At 61.5% G+C, this 16,118-nt stretch overlaps 1 protein-coding gene across 2 annotated transcripts; it reads right to left on the bottom strand.

Annotated features, from left to right (window-relative positions):
• Positions 1–12: 12 nt before the first annotated feature.
• Positions 13–14,435, bottom strand: CPSF1 (cleavage and polyadenylation specific factor 1). Of its 2 annotated transcripts, none has more exons than XM_068984138.1 (38): positions 14,395–14,435; positions 14,159–14,317; positions 8,048–8,075; positions 7,813–7,979; positions 7,653–7,733; positions 7,418–7,569; positions 7,188–7,334; positions 6,934–7,073; positions 6,747–6,857; positions 6,581–6,674; positions 6,402–6,489; positions 6,199–6,321; positions 6,069–6,120; positions 5,629–5,723; positions 5,485–5,559; positions 5,315–5,395; positions 5,155–5,244; positions 4,875–4,985; positions 4,665–4,806; positions 4,404–4,582; positions 4,185–4,321; positions 3,860–4,034; positions 3,578–3,784; positions 3,415–3,504; positions 3,192–3,335; positions 2,954–3,106; positions 2,106–2,222; positions 1,942–2,032; positions 1,786–1,870; positions 1,569–1,710; positions 1,344–1,496; positions 1,089–1,265; positions 927–993; positions 810–857; positions 573–728; positions 373–502; positions 155–293; positions 13–83 (listed from the first exon to the last, which is right to left on the bottom strand). In XM_068984138.1, exons 2-38 carry the CDS (start codon positions 14,300–14,302, stop codon positions 36–38), a joined length of 4,359 nt encoding a protein of 1,452 aa, XP_068840239.1. In that variant the 5' UTR covers positions 14,303–14,317; positions 14,395–14,435; the 3' UTR covers positions 13–35. The 2 variants fall into 2 exon arrangements, with proteins under 2 accessions (XP_068840239.1, XP_068840240.1); XM_068984139.1 differs by having other exon boundaries at positions 7,813–7,955.
• Positions 14,436–16,118: the final 1,683 nt, after the last annotated feature.

Below are 16,118 nucleotides of genomic sequence, written 5' to 3'. Positions count from 1 at the left end.
AAAAGGGGGTGAGGTGAGTGGCAGTATCCAGGGGTCTAGAAGTGGGCAGTGACTCGGTCCGTCTCCAACAGGTCATCCAGGATCTGCGGAGAGAGGGCTGGGTGAGGGCGGGGAGCTGGCGGGGTGCAGGCGGGGGTGGGTGGGGGTGGCTCACGATGTCGGGTGTGGTGCCGATCTTCTTGGCCAGCTCCCCACGCTCCATGGTGCTCAGGTACAGGTAGCGGTTGAGCAGCTCCCCATCCAACACGTTGCGCACAGCGTTCTGCAGGACGCGCCTATCCACATGCAGCATCCTGGGGGGTGTGGAGGGCACAGGCCATGAGGGGTCTGGGCTGACCCGGGGGGTCTGGTCAGGCTGGGGGGTAGGCTCACCGGAAGGCGCGGGGGTTGAGGCCAGCGTGGTGGGGCAGCATGGTGGTCAGGGCGTTCTGCAGCATCAGCAGCCGCCGGTAGGTCTTCTCCTGCATGGGCAGCAGCAGCCCGATGCCGCCGTCCAGTGTGGCTGAGGGGACAGGGAGTGAGCACAGTGCCCCCGCCCCGGCCCACTGCCCCCGCCCCGGCCCCACGCTCACCGAACCACGTGATGTGCTTGTTCTCCCACACGACGGACTTCTTGCTGGGCCCCTCAGCGGCCCCCCGGCACGGGGTCCTCCAGAATGTGTTCACGTGGGCACCCACGTGGAAGTCCGCCCGGCGCAGCAGCCTCATGCCCCCGAAGCTCTCCTTGGCTGGGCCACAGGGGACCTCAGGTCACTGCCCGCCTGGCCCCCGCCTGACCCCACCCGGCAGAGGAGGGAGGGAGCACTCACCTTCCGGCAGGTACATGTAGACCATGAGGTTGCGGTCACGGTCGGACACTGGGGATCAGAGCCGAGTCAGCCCCTGTGCACACCCGGGATCTCAGGGACCCCAGCCCCCAAACTCACCCAGGAAGCCCAGCTGCGCGTTGTCCACCATGAAGTCCACGCTGTACACTTCCAGGGGCTTGGCATCCTAACGACAGGAGGGCCGGGGAAGGCGGGCATCAGGATGGCCTGGGCCAGCCGCCAGCCCCCAGCCCCCGTGGCACAGCACAGCTCTCTCCGCACCCGGGACACGAGGCTCAGTGTCTTGCTCTCCTCCTGGTAGCGCAGCAGCGAGATGCTCTTCATGACGTCCGCGGCCAGGATGAAGTTCTTGACGCTGATCATCTGGTGTATGTAGAGCTGTGTGTCGATGAAGGCCATGCCCGTCAGCTCGCTGGCCCGCAGGCTCCACAGGAAGATCTGGGGGTGGGCGGGGAGTGAGTGGCTGGGGGTGCCCGGGGCAGGGGGCAAGGGGGGCGCTGGGGCGTGGGCGCACACCTTCTGGCCGATGGCCGACACCAGGTGGCCATTGCAGTGGCACAGGGCGGTCACGGGGCCCTTCTGCTCCTTCTCGTACAGGACCTTAAACTTGTTCTTGGTCAGGGGCTGGCCAGGCTCAGGCACCACCTCAATCACATCCATGATCAGGATCTGCCAAGGAGATGGGTGGCTGAGTCAGGGTGCTGGGCACTGCCTGCCTCGAAAGCCCCGCTGGCCACCTACCCGCCCTCGGCACGTGACCTCCTCCCCTTGCATGAGGCAGGTCCCGGCGGCCACGTAGCCCTTGAGGCCTGATACGGTCTCCTCGCTGCGCAGCGACACAGTCTTCATGCAGGTCACGTGCTCCCACTCCTCCAGCTCGATTCTGCGGGCGGAGCCCCGGTCAGGGCCAGTCCCGGCCCGCCCCGCCCCGGCCCGCCCCACCCTGGCACAGCCTCACCTGGCGTTGGGGATGGCCTCCCAGCTGACAGGGGAGATGAGCTGGATGCAGAAGGCCTCCTGCTGAGGGTGGACGTACCGCTCGTCTGTGAGGACAGAAGAGGACCATCAGGGGGGAGTGGCCCCCGGGACAGGCCCCACGCGGAGCCCCGCGCACCTCTCTCGATGGTCTCAAACTCCTTCTCCTCGCCCGTCATGCGTGGAACACGTGTGCAAGGGGTGCTGGTGCTGGTGGCGACGGCGTACACCTTGGGGAGAGCAGGGTGTCAGGAGCCAGAGCCCACCCCAGCCCCGAGGGTCACTAGCCAAGTGGGGACAGACCTTGGACTCCACATGGTAAGCCACATAGTGGGCGGTGCAGCGCAGCGGGATCTTCCGAACAGGCCACGGGGCGTCGTAGGACAAGTAGGCGGGCAGAACGCTGATCCTCAGCTCACCCTGGGTGGGCACAGGGGTGAGGGAGGCCTGGCGCCCACTGAAGGCCGAGCTGATGAACCCAGGCCTCAAGGGCTCCCTCAGGTCAGCCCTCGGCTCCGCTGGAACAGGGGCAGCAACAGAGGCTGTGGCCCGCTGTCCTGCTCTTCAGGGGCTTCCTGTCCCTTCACCCAGGTTTGCCCAGGGCTGGCCATGGGTGTCGCCTGAGGCCAGGCTCAGGGGGTGCTGGAGGCTGCAGGCACAGGGTGGGACACCCATGTGCGCACCACGCCAGCACCTGCACACAGGCACAGGGCCCAGCGGCTCCCCTCCAGCCCAGGCCTAAGTGCACTGGTGCATACCGAATTCTTGGTGGCCCCTGGGGCCGCTGCTGTCATCTTTGTGACACGAAGCTCAGGCTCAGGGTACCTGAGCATCCCAGCCAGTCACCCGGCACCTTGAGCAGAGCTGGGCGCCCAGTGGGCAGACCAGTGACTGAACCCGGCTGGTGCCCTTGTGGGCCACAGCCTGCACTGCCGATCTCCCCGCCCCTCAAGCCTCCCAGCATCAGCCCCACACCACCTCCTTGACCTTGGCTCCCACCCCCCGCCGGACAGCCCGACTCTCCACGCCACGGCCCCCCCATTCCCAGCCATGGCTTAAGGTCCTCTTTCTTGGGCCCCAGCACCTGATCCTGCCCAGCTGTCCTTGGAGGGGGTTGGCACGCCTGGCCGGGCCTCGTGGGGCCTCCCTACCTGTCTGTTGAAGTATAGGAACCCTCGGGGGCAGTTGATGTTGTGGAACGGGGCAAAGGAGTCGATGGGGCCGTCGATGCCCATGGGGTGCAGCCGCAGGGCCCCCCGGCCAGTCACCAGGAGCCAGTGGGGCGAGGGACCACAGATGAACACCTGGGGGTGGAAGGTGTGAGGAAGCCCCTCACACTGGGGGAGGCCCCGTGCTCGCCAACCCTGCTCCGCAGAGCGGCCGGCCTACCCCAGAGTAGCCGTAAATGTCCTCGAAGTAGCGGAACCGCGCCACGCGGCCTCGGGGCCCCGTGCCCTCCTCCGTGCTACCCCCTTCTGCCTTCTTCTTGGATGGCTTTGGCTTCTTCTCCCGGAAGTTGATGTTGTGGGGGACCTGAGGGTGCTGCAGTTAAGGGCTGGGGCCCCCAGCCCTGCCTCACCGCCCCCACACCCAGCCCTGCCAGTCACTGCACCTTCTTGAAGCGAACTTTGAGGTTCCCCTGGCCGAGCTGTGAGTCATGGGGGAAGGCCTCATAAATGAGGAGCTCCTGGTCCACGTGCACCTGGGGACAGGGGACGTCAGGGGGCAGGGCCCACGGGCAGACTGGGTCGGGGAGGGCAGGCGGGCGCACTCACCAGCAAGTAGGGCCTGCGCTGGCGACTGCCCAACGCCACCAGCAGCACCTCCTTGACCAGGGGCAGCTCACCCTGGCGCGTGGCCTCCTCCTTCCGGGCCTCACCCTGGGTGGTGGGCTGGCCAAAGGAGCTGTCCACCAGGACGCGCTGGCCAACAGGGAAGTTCTTCACCAGGAACACGAGCCGCCAGTCGGGAAGCTGGTAGATCTGTGGGGCAGCGCAGTCAGTGGGGGGTCGGGCGCCCAGCAGGCCTGGGGGGCGCAGGCACAGGGCGCCACCCACCTCCATGGCTCCGTTCTCCCGCACCAGCAGGCACCAGTGGGTGGGCTCGGCCCGGAAGGGTGTGGGGTCCCGGTCGGCGGGTGGCTGGCTGCTCCTGCGCGCCTCCTCCTTGCTGGGGCTGAAGAGGGAGCCGGAGTCCCCGTAGAGCATCTCCTCCTCGTCATCCACCGTGGGGCTGCGGCGGGCGGGCAGGCGTCACAGGTCACAGGCACAGGGGCGCGGCCTGCCCTCCCCGCCCCACCGCCCTCACACACTCACACCTGATCTCTGCACCAGGCCCTGCCCTCACACACCTGGTCTTTGCACCCACCCCGCCCTCACACACCTGGTCTCTGCACCCTGGCCCTCGGCCTCAGGGCCACCGCGGCCCCCCAGCTCGTCGCGGACTCCACCCAGACGGCTCTCAGTGGTGAACATGCCGCTGACGTCCCGGTACACGCACAGTGTGATCACCTTGGACTGCTGCGGGGAGGGAGAGCACTCAGCTGGGGTGGGGGCACGTGGGCAGGGGTCAGCAGGCCCTGGGACAGAGCAGGGCGCCTACATGGTGCAGGGGAGGCTTGTGCAGCGCCAGGCGGTGATGGCGGCCCCCATACGAATCGTTCTTGAGCAGGAACATGGTGACATGGCCCTCAGCACTCATGATGACCACGTAGGGGTCAGCCACGGCACACTGCACGATGGGGGAACCCAGGTCCACGGGGATGAAGTGCAGCTGGTTCACTGCGGACACAGGCCAGTCAGCCCCGGGCAAGGGCGTGCGCCAGCCCTGGGCTCGGGTCCACCCGCCCGAGGCCTGGCCCACCTCCTTCCAGCAGGCGGATGCCGAGTGGCGACACCTGCACGATGTAGCGATTGTCCCCGATGTTGCCAGCGAAGACCGTGGGGCCCTGCGTGGCAAAGCCGCTGGCGTCCAGCTCCATGATCTCCTGCCCCGTCTGCAGGATCTGTGGGCAGCGGTGGGTGAGGGGCCCTGCTCACAGAAGGGCCCCAACCCGGGCTCCGGGCGCCTCACCATGGTAGAGTCTTCCCGGCTAAGAATGAGGAACCCGTGTCTCCGCCCGTCATCCTCGGCCTCAGGAGCACCAGGCTCTGGCTCCGTGCCCTCCCCCTTGAGGGTCTCTTCCTGTGAAGGCAGAAGAGGGCAGGGATTCCTGGCCCAGCCCATGCCGCCTGAGCAGCAAGCCTCAGCGGCACAGAGCTGGATCCCGGGCCCCGCGGCCCGTGGGCACCCGCAACAGGCCAGGCGCAGGCCAGCATCGCCAGCTGGATGTCGCCAGCCTGGGCACACACACCTGCTCCTTACGCACAGGGGCAATGACTGTCCACATGTCATAGCAGCCAGGGAGCTCAAAGGTCGTCACCACTTGGGGCCGGATGCTCTTCTGGAAGGACAGGCAGGGGTCAGCAGCCCACCCAGGCCCCACCAGGAGGCGCCCCCTCGCTGCCCCTCACCTGCAGCACCGACAAGGCCCCGTTCTTGCCATAGCCAGAGCACACCACGATCTCCAGGTCTGGCTCCGGACTGTTCTGAAACTACGGGGGGCAGGGATGGGGGTGAGGGCCGGACCTCTGCTGTGCAGCCCGCCCCACCCTGCCCTGCGCCTCCAGCCCCCGGTGGGCACCTCTTCAGAGAGGAAGGCAGGCTCGCCCATGGCAGCGTTGGCACAGGGTCCGATGTTGAGGATGCTGTCACACACCTGTGGGCACGGCAGTGGTCAGGCGGCAGGCTGGCCAGGACTGGGCAACCACTCTGAGCCCCACCTCACCTCAAAGGAGTACGTGGCCAGCTGCGTGCCTGACTGCGCCTCGCTGCCGTACACTTCAATCTCGTCCACCTCGTCCTGGGGCACTGACTTGCCCCCTGGAGCATGACAAGAGCCCACCTGAGCCCACCTGCTGGCCCACACCTGACCCGCCTGACGCTCAGCCCTCCCACACCCGACCAGCCCGCACCCGACCAGCCTGACGCTCAGCCCTCCTGCACCCGACCAGCCCCTCAACCAACCAGCCCACACCCGACCAGCCTGAAGCTCAGCCCTCCCAAACTCGACCAGTCCCTCACCTGACCAGCCTGCACCCAACCAGCCCGCACCTGACGCTCAGCCCGCACCTGACGCTCAGCCCGCACCCGACCAGCCCTCACCTGACCAGCCCGCACCCAACCAGCCCGCACCTGACGCTCAGCCCGCACCCGACCAGCCCTCACCTGACCAGCCCGTGGTGGCGTCCACACGCTTCTTCTTGGAGGGCGGCTCTTCCTGTGAGGTGGGAGGAGTAGGGACTGAGCACCCCGGAGGCCGCCTGCAGGGGCTGCATCCCCACGGGCCCGCACTCACCTTGTCGGCAGCCTCACGGGGGGTACTGGCCGGGGGCTCCTGCAGCTTCTCCGTGTACTTGAGGAGCAGCGAGTTGCCGAGACGAGAGCCGAGGAACAGATACCCAGGCTCCATGGTTACCATCTGGGGGCGGGACGGGTGAGGGTGCGGCTGGCCCGGCCTGGGGCCCAGGGCCCGGGGCCGCCCTCCGAGACCCCACTCACGCTGGTGGTGAGGACGCTGGCGGCAGCCTTGTCGAAGTGGAAGGCCCGGACACTGCGCATGCCATCCGTGATGAGTGTCAGCACGTAGCTGCCGGGGCGGGAGGGTGGGGGGGACAGTCAGCTGGTGCAGGGGCACCACTCCCCCGCCAGGGAGGACGGGCCCTGGAGCGGGGACTCACATCTCACCGCCCTTGAGGGAGATGACCATCTTGTCATAGGAGATGAAGGCCGCCTGAGCACAGTCCAGGGTGATCCGCACACCTTCCTGGGTGCCTGTGGGCAGGGGTGGTCAGCCAGGCCCAGCAGCAGCCCCCGCCGCCCCGGGCCCTGCTCCCCAGCACTCACGCAGGGGAAAGGCAGTGGTGCCGGTGGTGAGGCTGTTGAGAGCCACGCCGTAGGGAGGGACGCTCTGGTTCAGGTACAGCAGCGAGTTGACCGCGAAGATCACCACCCCGCCTGGAACAGACACGCTGGTGGGAGGGCCCAGCACGCTCTACACACCCCACCCCAACCCGGCCCAGGCCCCTCTCACCTATGGGCTTGGGCACCGCCAGGGCCTGGGTGCAGTCGAAGGGCAGGCTGGTGAGGGACCAGATGACGGGGTGCACCTTCTGCATGATGTTCAGGGAGATGGCCACAATGGAGCACGTGTCCTGCCGCACGGCTACCCGCCTGGGGGCCAAGAGGAGTCAGCGCGGGATGGCACAGCAGGCCCGCTCCCCTGGAGGCCAGCCAGGCTCCTCCCCTGCAGCAAGCCCTGTGCACAGCCAGGCCGCAGGCCCTCACCCAGGCCACGTCTGGTTGGGCTCAAACAGGATGAGCAGGGTGGGCTCATAGTAGCCGTGCAGGAACTGCAGGTCGACAATGTTGAGAAGCTTCTCGTCCAGGGCCCGCACGTCGATGATGTAGCTGGGCAGGAAGCTGGACCTCTGCCTGGGGGCAGCAGGCGTCAGTGGGGGCAGCATGGGGCGGCAGAGCTGGGCTACTTGGGGCCTCCACCCCGCCCCCGCACTCACCCCTCCCCCACGAGCCCCTCGTGCTCCTCGGCCAGGCTCTCCCTGCGGAAGGGCAGGACCACCAGCCGTGTGCCGTAGATGAGCATGGCCGCGCAGCGCCCGTCGGGGTCCACACGCACCCGGGGCGTGTGCACGTTCTGCACGAAGCCGTCCTGCAGGAGAGGGGCGTCAGGCAGGAGCGCCCCCCCTACCCTGAAACATGGGGCTGGGTTGGGGGTGGGGAGGTGAGCCCTACCCGCAGCTCAGGCTCCTCGAAGTAGTGCAGAGACAGGGTCTTGAGGTCGTGGGTGCCCGGGTCGTACTCCACCACCGACAGCTGGGGGCAGCAGGTCAGAATGGGGCTTGCCCCCTAGAGCCCCCAGATCCCACCCCTGCCCACCCCGCCCCCGCCCCACCTTGGCATCCTTGAAGCTCAAGAGCAGGGCATCCCGCTTGGCACCGGCCAGCTGCACACTGGCCATGGACATGACGTTGCCAAAGAAGGAGAAGGAAGCCACCAGCTCCAGCTTTTCCCGGTGCTCCCGGTGGGCCTTCCCATCTGCGGAGAGAAAGTGGACAGGGCCTGGGGCCCACGTCCAGCCCCCACCCCAGGGCTCACAGCTGGGCAGCCACCCTGGGCTCATCACTCACCTGTGCTCCTGTCATTTTTGGTCGGTGCCTGGAGGAGGGAGGAAGAAGGAAAGAACTGTGAGGGGCCCACCTTACCCACAACTGGCCCTGTAGCCAAGAGCCCTCAACGGGGAGCAGGGGACCAGCCCGCAGGAAGCGCCCCCAGCTCTCCCAACACTGGGGCTCTCAGGGTCGAAGGCTGGACAGCACTGTATGTGCCCCCCAAAACAACCACTCAGACTCACCCTGGGCCAGCCAGCGATGACACGTGCTTGCTGGGAAGAAGGAACCCCAGCTCGCTGAGCACAGCTGGTTGTGCCAGTGACCCTAGCAGGGCCGTGGCCTCACCCCATCTGCGTCCTCCAGGCGGGCCCGAGGCGCAGGACCCTGGTGAGGGGAGGCGGCCACACCACCACTGAGCTGCATCCCGGGAACGCCCCTCGCTACAGCCCACCGCTCTCAAGCAGGGAGAAAAACCATCTACTGTTTTCAGTGACTTATCTTGAGCACTTGATAACAGACGAGACCCATTCATGAGAGAAACCCCTTGCTGACCCAGAATACAACTTCCTTAATCCAGGAAAAGTCATGCCCGGCGGGTCTCTAGCAGGGTTGCACTTGAACTGGACATGAAAGTCGCCCTCAGCAATGGGTCCAGCCCAGGACACCGTCCCCCTTGGTCAGACACAGGGCCAAGATGCAGACTGCCACTCTGGGCAATAACAAGACACAGAGGGAAAATATAACTAATTTTAAGACACACGTGGACATAATTAGTCTAACACACCACTGGCAATTTAGAAGGTAGAGGGAGGAAAAGGACAGAACCTCTAACTGAAGACATAACCAAAATATCCTGATGAGAAGCGTCAGCCTACAGACTCAAGGACAGCAAGTCCCAAAGCAGGACAAACACAAACAAAACTACAGCCAAGCACGTTGCAGCTGAAAGACAGAAAATCAAAGACAGAGACAAGCATCATAGAAGCAGTCCGAGGAGAACAGAGATGCTACCTTCATTACAGTTGACTATAGGAGCCAGAAATGGTCTTTAAAGTGATGAAAGAAGAAAACAGTCAGCTTAGAATTGTAAACCCAATGAAAACATCCCTCAGAAAGGAAGTGGAAATAAAAACATTTGCAGACAAACCAAAGTGGACCGAGATCATCAACATCAGAAACACTCTTCAACAATTACCAAAGGAAGCTCTTCGGGCTGAAGACCCCAGATGACAAAAAAAGACGACAGCATCCTGCACAGAGTGTGAACTGCTGAACTGTGTGATGATGAAGGAAGGCCTGGGGGGAGGGAGGCAGGCGCACCTGGAGGTGGGGAGAGGGTGAGCGAGGTGCGCCCCAGCCGCCCCGCCACCCCACAGACGCCGAGCGCAGAGGAAGGTCTGAGCACCAGACGGCACCTTCCACCTCGAGTCCGTGTCACAGTGGGGAGGCTGGCTGGCCACCCACCTCTCCAAGCCACTGACACCAGCGCCCAGGACCACACCAAGGATATGACCAGGCCTGGACTCACACGGGCCTGTGGTCCCAGCAGGGACTGTGGTGTTGCCTGGATGTACAGATGTGGTGACCTCTGGGAAAAGCCAAGGGGATCCTCCAGGCCCAGGGAAAACAGAGATACAGCAGGAAAAAGCCAGAGATACAGCAACATGTTCAGGACTGTAGACGAGGGTATGCAGGAAATTCTGGTGCTTATGCAGCTTTTCTGAGAGTCTGAATTTATGTAAAACCAAAATGCTAACAACAGTATAACGTTCTGCAGGAGCAAGCCTGTGACAACAGAACGCAGTGAGCAGGGAAAGACGGTGAAGGGTTTCAAGGATTCTAGGCTGTCTGGGGAGGCTCCCTCCAGCCAGAGACTGCTGTGACCTCAAATGTGACCCATTAGAGAGTAAGACAAAATGCACAACCAGAAGTCAAGATGCAATCAGGGACTCCCCTGGTGACCCAGTAAGTAGCTAAGACCCCATGCTTCCAATGCCCGAGGGCCAGATTTGATCCTGGTCCCACATGCCACAACTGAGACCCAGCATACCCAAATAAATAAAACTAAAAATAAGTGAACAAATAAAATATTTCCTGAAGAGATCAAATGAAATAAAATAGCCAATCAATCCAAAACAACAAATAAAAGAATAGCAAGATGCAAGATGGTGATACCAACCCAACTACACAAGAAAATACCTCAGATAACTGGACCAGATCAGAGCCATTCATGACAGAATAAATACCAAACAGGCCAAAACACAACAAAAACCGTCAGAATAATAAACACCACCCAACTATTTGCTATTGATTCACTTTAAACATAACAACACAGACTTAAGAAAACAAACAAACAAAAGACTGGGGTAGCCAAGTTACTACTACACAAAGTAGATCTTAGGGCAAAAAGTATTAAAGAGGGACGCTTCACGACAACAAGGTCAGTTCAAAAGTGACTCTTTTTCGGCCACACAGCACGTGGAGACGGTTCCCCAACCAGGGGTGGAACCTGCACTCGATGCAGTGGAACCACCATGGAAGTCCCCCAGAGGGACTTATAAATTTGTCTTTCTGTGCCTAATAATTCAGCACACACACACACAATTTGTCTTTCTGTGCCTAATAATTGAGCACACACACACACTCTTCCTGACAACCCTCTAGGGCAAGTGCTCCACCTTGTTCATCTCTACAATTATACGTTCTTGATTTTTGGCTCCTCCATGTAAATCTGAGAATCAAGATAAATAAAACTGTTGAGAAACTTTATTGCAACTTTGAGAAAAAGGACACAATTTTGGATTAATTTGCGCGGGTGGGGGTGACATCTCTACAATGTTGAGGCTTCCCGTCCGTGACGCCTTGTCTGTTTACTTGGGACCGTCATTAATTTTAGGGAAGTGCCCTACATTTCCTACATTTCTTTTCCTCTCAAAGGTCACAGCTGCCCCAGGCCAGCACTCACCCGCTTCCCACACACAGCTTCCCTGCCCCGGCCGCTGTCCGGGGTCTGCCGGCCCAGGACCCGAGCCAGGCGCACACCCAGCGCCAGGCCCACCACCTGCTCGGGACCCTCTCCCTCCCCTGCCACCACCCTGCAGACCCTGCCGGTGCACCTGGCTCCCTGGCGGAGACTGCACATGGCCCCGTGGGGCTCACCATCCTCTCTTCATCCCAGCTGGGGGCTGCTCTGGAGGACAGGAGCCTCAAAAGGGAAGTAGTGCCCCCCGAGTGGTCTGGCCCCAGCCTCGTCTCACCGCCCAGGAAGCTAAGCCACAGCGAGGCCGCTGGTCAGGCACCAGGCTAGCCCTGTGGAGAGAGAGAAGACGGGCCCTTCTCGTCACGCAGACGGGGCCCAGGCTGGGCATCCGTCCGCATGGTCCCTGTGGCGCTGTCCTGGCTCCTGGCTGCCCTCAGGACTGCGCCACCTTGGTGACAGTGTGTCTGGGGCTCCAGGCAAGCTGTCCCGCAGCAGTGACTAGGCTGGTCCCCGATGGGCTCAGCCACCGAGGCCTCCACCCAGGCGCCACGCTCCCTCCCGCCACTACACTCCGCGCTCTGTCCAGGAGCTGGAGGCTGCCCTACACCGAAAGGCTGCGGAGCAAACACCTGACTCAGGCCCAGCAGCCGCATCCGGTCTGCCGAGGGCCTTCTGTGGGATTCTTCACAGCTCTTGAAAGGTGTGCAGAGCCTCTGAGGGTCTCAGTGGGCTCCACGTGGGGGCTTCCCAGTGCTCCTTTCCTTCAGAGCATTAATGCGCCCTCACTCACCTCACAAAACCCTGCTTTTCCTACCAGTTCCTGCTCCATTCCTTCCCTTCCCTTTGCACAGATCTCCCCCATGGAGTTGTCTCTGTCCACTGGTGCTAACTCTCCCGCTCTGGGCTCCTGGCCTCACCAGCCCACATCCCGCCTGACGCCAGGCTTCTGCGTCAGAGTCGCCAAGCGCGTCCAGGTCTCGGGACCCATCTGAGGCTCAGAAACACGGGGCCCAGCATCCAGATTGGGTCACGAAAGACTCCACGGCTTCCAGTCTGGCGGGTCTCTCAGCCCTTGTCCTGGGGGAGGCCGCAACGCAAGGACGGATGCTTTCTGCAGTAGCTGCATGCATGCATCGAGAAAGGTCAGAAACCATACCCCTGTGGGGCCTGCAGACGGCGGAGCTCCCGGCTTCCTGACCACAGACACTGAGGCACCGGCAGCTGCTTCAAGCTGCTAACAGCAACACATACTCCGACAACGTCCAAAGTGCACTCCTGCCCCCACGCCCCCCACCCCGCAACCATCTCCCCGGCAGGTGCCAGCAACTTCACTTGCAGGGTTAGTCTGGCCCGAAACCCAACTCTGGCAAAGCCTCCGCACGGCCCACAGCTCCGCTCCCTTGCATGCCCCACATCCTGTCTATCCTGCCTGCTTGCCCCACCAACGACCACCCAGCCCAGTCGCCTTCGACTTGTCGCAGCCACAGTAACCCCAGGACACAAGGGTCAGATCAGCTCACTCCTCTGCCCAAACCTTAACTCACCATTGGCCTCAGGTCAACACTCAGCTCCCAAGACTGCCCTCACGGCTGCCCTGCTGATGCCCCAATCCAGCCTTGCGAGCCCCCTGACCAGCCACTCTTCCTTCCCTACTGCCCTGACACCTTCACTCCGCCTCAAAGCTCTTCTCCCCACACCTACAAGGCTCTCCCCATCAGCTCCTCCTCACCCACTCAAATCTCACCTTTCCAAGGAGGTGACTTTATTTTTTTATTTTTTATTTTTTCTTTTTCAATTTATTTTATTTTTTTTAAAGGAGGTGACTTTAGACCTCGCCTGGCTCCCCACTCCCCATCCTGTCCTGGTGGTGTGCATGGGCACTGTGGCCTCCAGCGTGTGCTGCACTGGCAGCGTGTGGCCCCCCACCCACAGAACCACAGTCATGAGGGCAGCTCACCAACCCCTCCCAAGATGGCCACACAAAACAGGCTCGTAACAGATGACCCCTAGAAAGACAAGTGAGTGATCGCTAAGGGGCTGTGAATCCACGTGTAAAACATATACAGATGTAAAAACATTCCATTTGTCCCTCAAAGTTGACTGAAAGCCAGTGTCAGATACAGTATGACAAAGATGCTCTCATTCAATGTAGAGACACATGTATTTATTTGCAAAAATTCGTTTTCCGTTTGGACTGAAATGTTCGCAAAAGCCAAATGCTCATCTCAAAACTGCTGTATCACAAAAGCTTAAACTAAGACTACTGACACAGTCACTAACCTCTCATACATTCTTCTGTATCTTGCTTGCTTCACCACATTGTGGATCAGTACAGCAGTACACACATTTAACACAAAACAAACACTAGTGTCCTGAAGTAAGTGCTCGGGAAGGGGGCCTCCTCCCTGCTGCCCCATCCCTTACTCAGAACCCTGCCCTGCGGAGGACAACCCTTCCAGCCCCACTTCTACTCTGCACCCCAGTCCAACCCTGCCGGCCCTCAGATGCTTCTGGCAGGCACACTGGCCTTGCATCTGCCTGGAACCCACCCCTCCCCATCCTTGCATCTGGCTCTTACTCCCCTTTCAAGAACAGATGTGAAAATGCTTCTTGCAAGAAGCCACCCCTCACCACCAAAACCCTCACACCTCGGGTAATCAGAGCACCCCCGGTGTTTCCCCCACCGAGAGATTCATCACACTTTACTGAACTCCAACCCACCCTACACCCAGCCTTGTTCCCTTTGCCATGAATGTTCTTCCCCCAACGAATGCCCAGTCTGTCTAAAGGAGGCTCCTCTGATCCCTCAGCCCTCATCTATTTCCTTCGCTGTGCCTGCAGGGTGTCCACAGATGTGTGTTCTCACGCGTGTATTTAGTCAGTAGGTGTCCTCCTGCTCCAAGTGTGTCCAGGTTTTGTTCTCTACCGTATCGCTAAAACCGAGCACACGGTACATATTCATGCGATTTGTTGAAAAAAACTAAAGAGCAAATGAGACGCCCAGGGTAGGCCGCCGAGCCCAACAGAGAGTGACTAGGTCGAGGAACGTGGTTCCTAGGCACAACCAAACGCGGCGCCGTCGGCCCGCTCCGCCTCGGTCCCGGGCACCCCTCGCCGCGGGGCGCAGCGGCCCCAGCGGGCCTGCCTACCTCGGAGTCCCGGTTGAGGCGGTACACATAGAGCTGCGAGGTCCCGGCTACCACGAGGTTGCGCTCGCTGTTGTTAAAGAAGTTGCAGTACATGGAGAACTCCAGGCCGGTGGGCGGATGCGCCTGCTTGTACACGGCGTACATGGCGCTGCGCTCGGGCTGCACAGGAAGGCGACAGGGTGAGCAGGAAAGCCCGCGCGCGACCCCGGGCCCACTCGCGCCCACCCGCCGCCCACCTGGCAGTTGGAGCCGGCTGATGGGGGACCTGTACGGCGCCGAACACGGCCCGCCCGGACGCGGAAGCCGCGCGCCACGGTTCCGGGTACTGCGCCTGCGCAGCGCTGCAGAGGCGCGGCGGCCGCGGGGGACGCAGCGGCTCCTGGCGGCCGGGGGCAGCCTCGCGGCTCCGCTCCCGGGTTCCGCATCCAGCGCCCCGAAAACCCAGCTCGCGGGAGATCCAGAGTCTCACTGCGGAGGATGCAGAGCCGGCTGGAAGCCGGACGGTGGCTGGGCGGCTCAAGGCTGGCTGGTCAGGACCTGCCCGCCCCCCGGATCCCAGAATGGGGTCACTGCAGAGGGTCTCTCCGGCAGGAAGAGGCGAGGTCTCAGGCGCCCTGCTGGATGCTGGCAGCAGTGTGGAGGCCGGGTGAGCAGAGACCCCCCCGGGCGCAAACACGTGCCGAATTAGGCCCCGGCGGCTGCCGCAAGCGTGGCGGAGCCCGACTAGCACAGGGGTCAGGAGAGCTTCCTGGAGGCGTCTTGTCCTGTCCCTGGTCAGCGTTGCCGCCGCAGGACGACCCCCGACACCAGCACCAGAAGACGAGCTCACGACGCGGGGCCCTGGAGTGCCCCTCTACGAGCCTGAGGACACCTTTTCGCCCGTCTTGCCCACTGCTCTCTCCCCAGGCCTGGTAGTTGTCCGCTTCAAGGGCCCATGAGCCAGGACCACCACGGGCAGCTAGGCAGACCTCTCTTCACTCGGCTCGGCTCGGCAGGCCACCCTGTGACTTGCGGGATCTTATTTCCCTGCCTAGGGATCGAATAGAGAAAGCTGAGCGTGGAAGAATTGATGCTTTTGAACTGTGGTGTTGGAGAAGATTCTTGAGAGTCCCTTGGACTGCAAGATCAAACCAACCTATCCTAAAGGAAATCAGTCCTGAATATTCATTGGAAGGACTGATGCTGAAGCTGAAACTCCAATACTTTGGCCACCTGATGCGAAGAACAGACTCGTTTGAAAAGACCCTGATGCTGGGAAGGATTGAAGGCGGGAAAAGGGGCCGACAGAAGATGAGATGGTTGAATGGCGTCACCAACATGAAGGACATGAGTTTGAGCAGGCTCCTTGGACAGGGAAGCCGGGTGTACTGCAGTCCATGGGGTCGCAAAGAGTCGGACACGACTGAGCGACTGAACTGAATGAAGGGATGGAATCTGTGCCCTCTGCAGTGCAGAGGGGAAGCTCGGAGCCCTAACCACTGGACTGTCAGGGAATTCCAAGACATGGAATATTAAGAAATAAAACAAGTAAGAAAATATAGGCAAAGCCAAGAAAGTAGCAAAGTATGTGTTTGTTGCATCCAGAGCTGCCCACTTAGTCATGTCAGCGACAAGACTTGAGCTGTGGACCAAGGGGTCACTTGGGTGCCTGGGCAGGTGTGTGACCCCCGAACCACACCAGCGCCTTTAAAAGTCATAACAGAATTGAACCCTGAAGAGAGGGGTGGACTGGGGCAGGGCTTCTCATGGGCCTGGGAGAACACAAGCAGCCCTTCCTAGAATTACTGAGGCCTGTAACTGTGTCCATATGTCAGCAGGCCCTCCGTGGGGAGCCTGCCTCCCAGATTCACTATTGTGTGTCCTGCATTTACAGGTGTTTTTTTGTGACAGAAGTCGTGGGGGAGTGAGGAGTAGCTGCTACTCTCCCCACTCAACCCCCTTCTCTTGTAGCAAAATAAGC

The sequence above is a fragment of the Capricornis sumatraensis genome, chromosome 11 (genome assembly GCF_032405125.1).
Source record: "Capricornis sumatraensis isolate serow.1 chromosome 11, serow.2, whole genome shotgun sequence".
Lineage (NCBI taxonomy): Eukaryota > Metazoa > Chordata > Mammalia > Artiodactyla > Bovidae > Capricornis > Capricornis sumatraensis.
The sequence above is the reverse complement of the archived record's forward strand: the minus strand, read 5'-3'. Positions and strand labels throughout refer to the sequence as shown.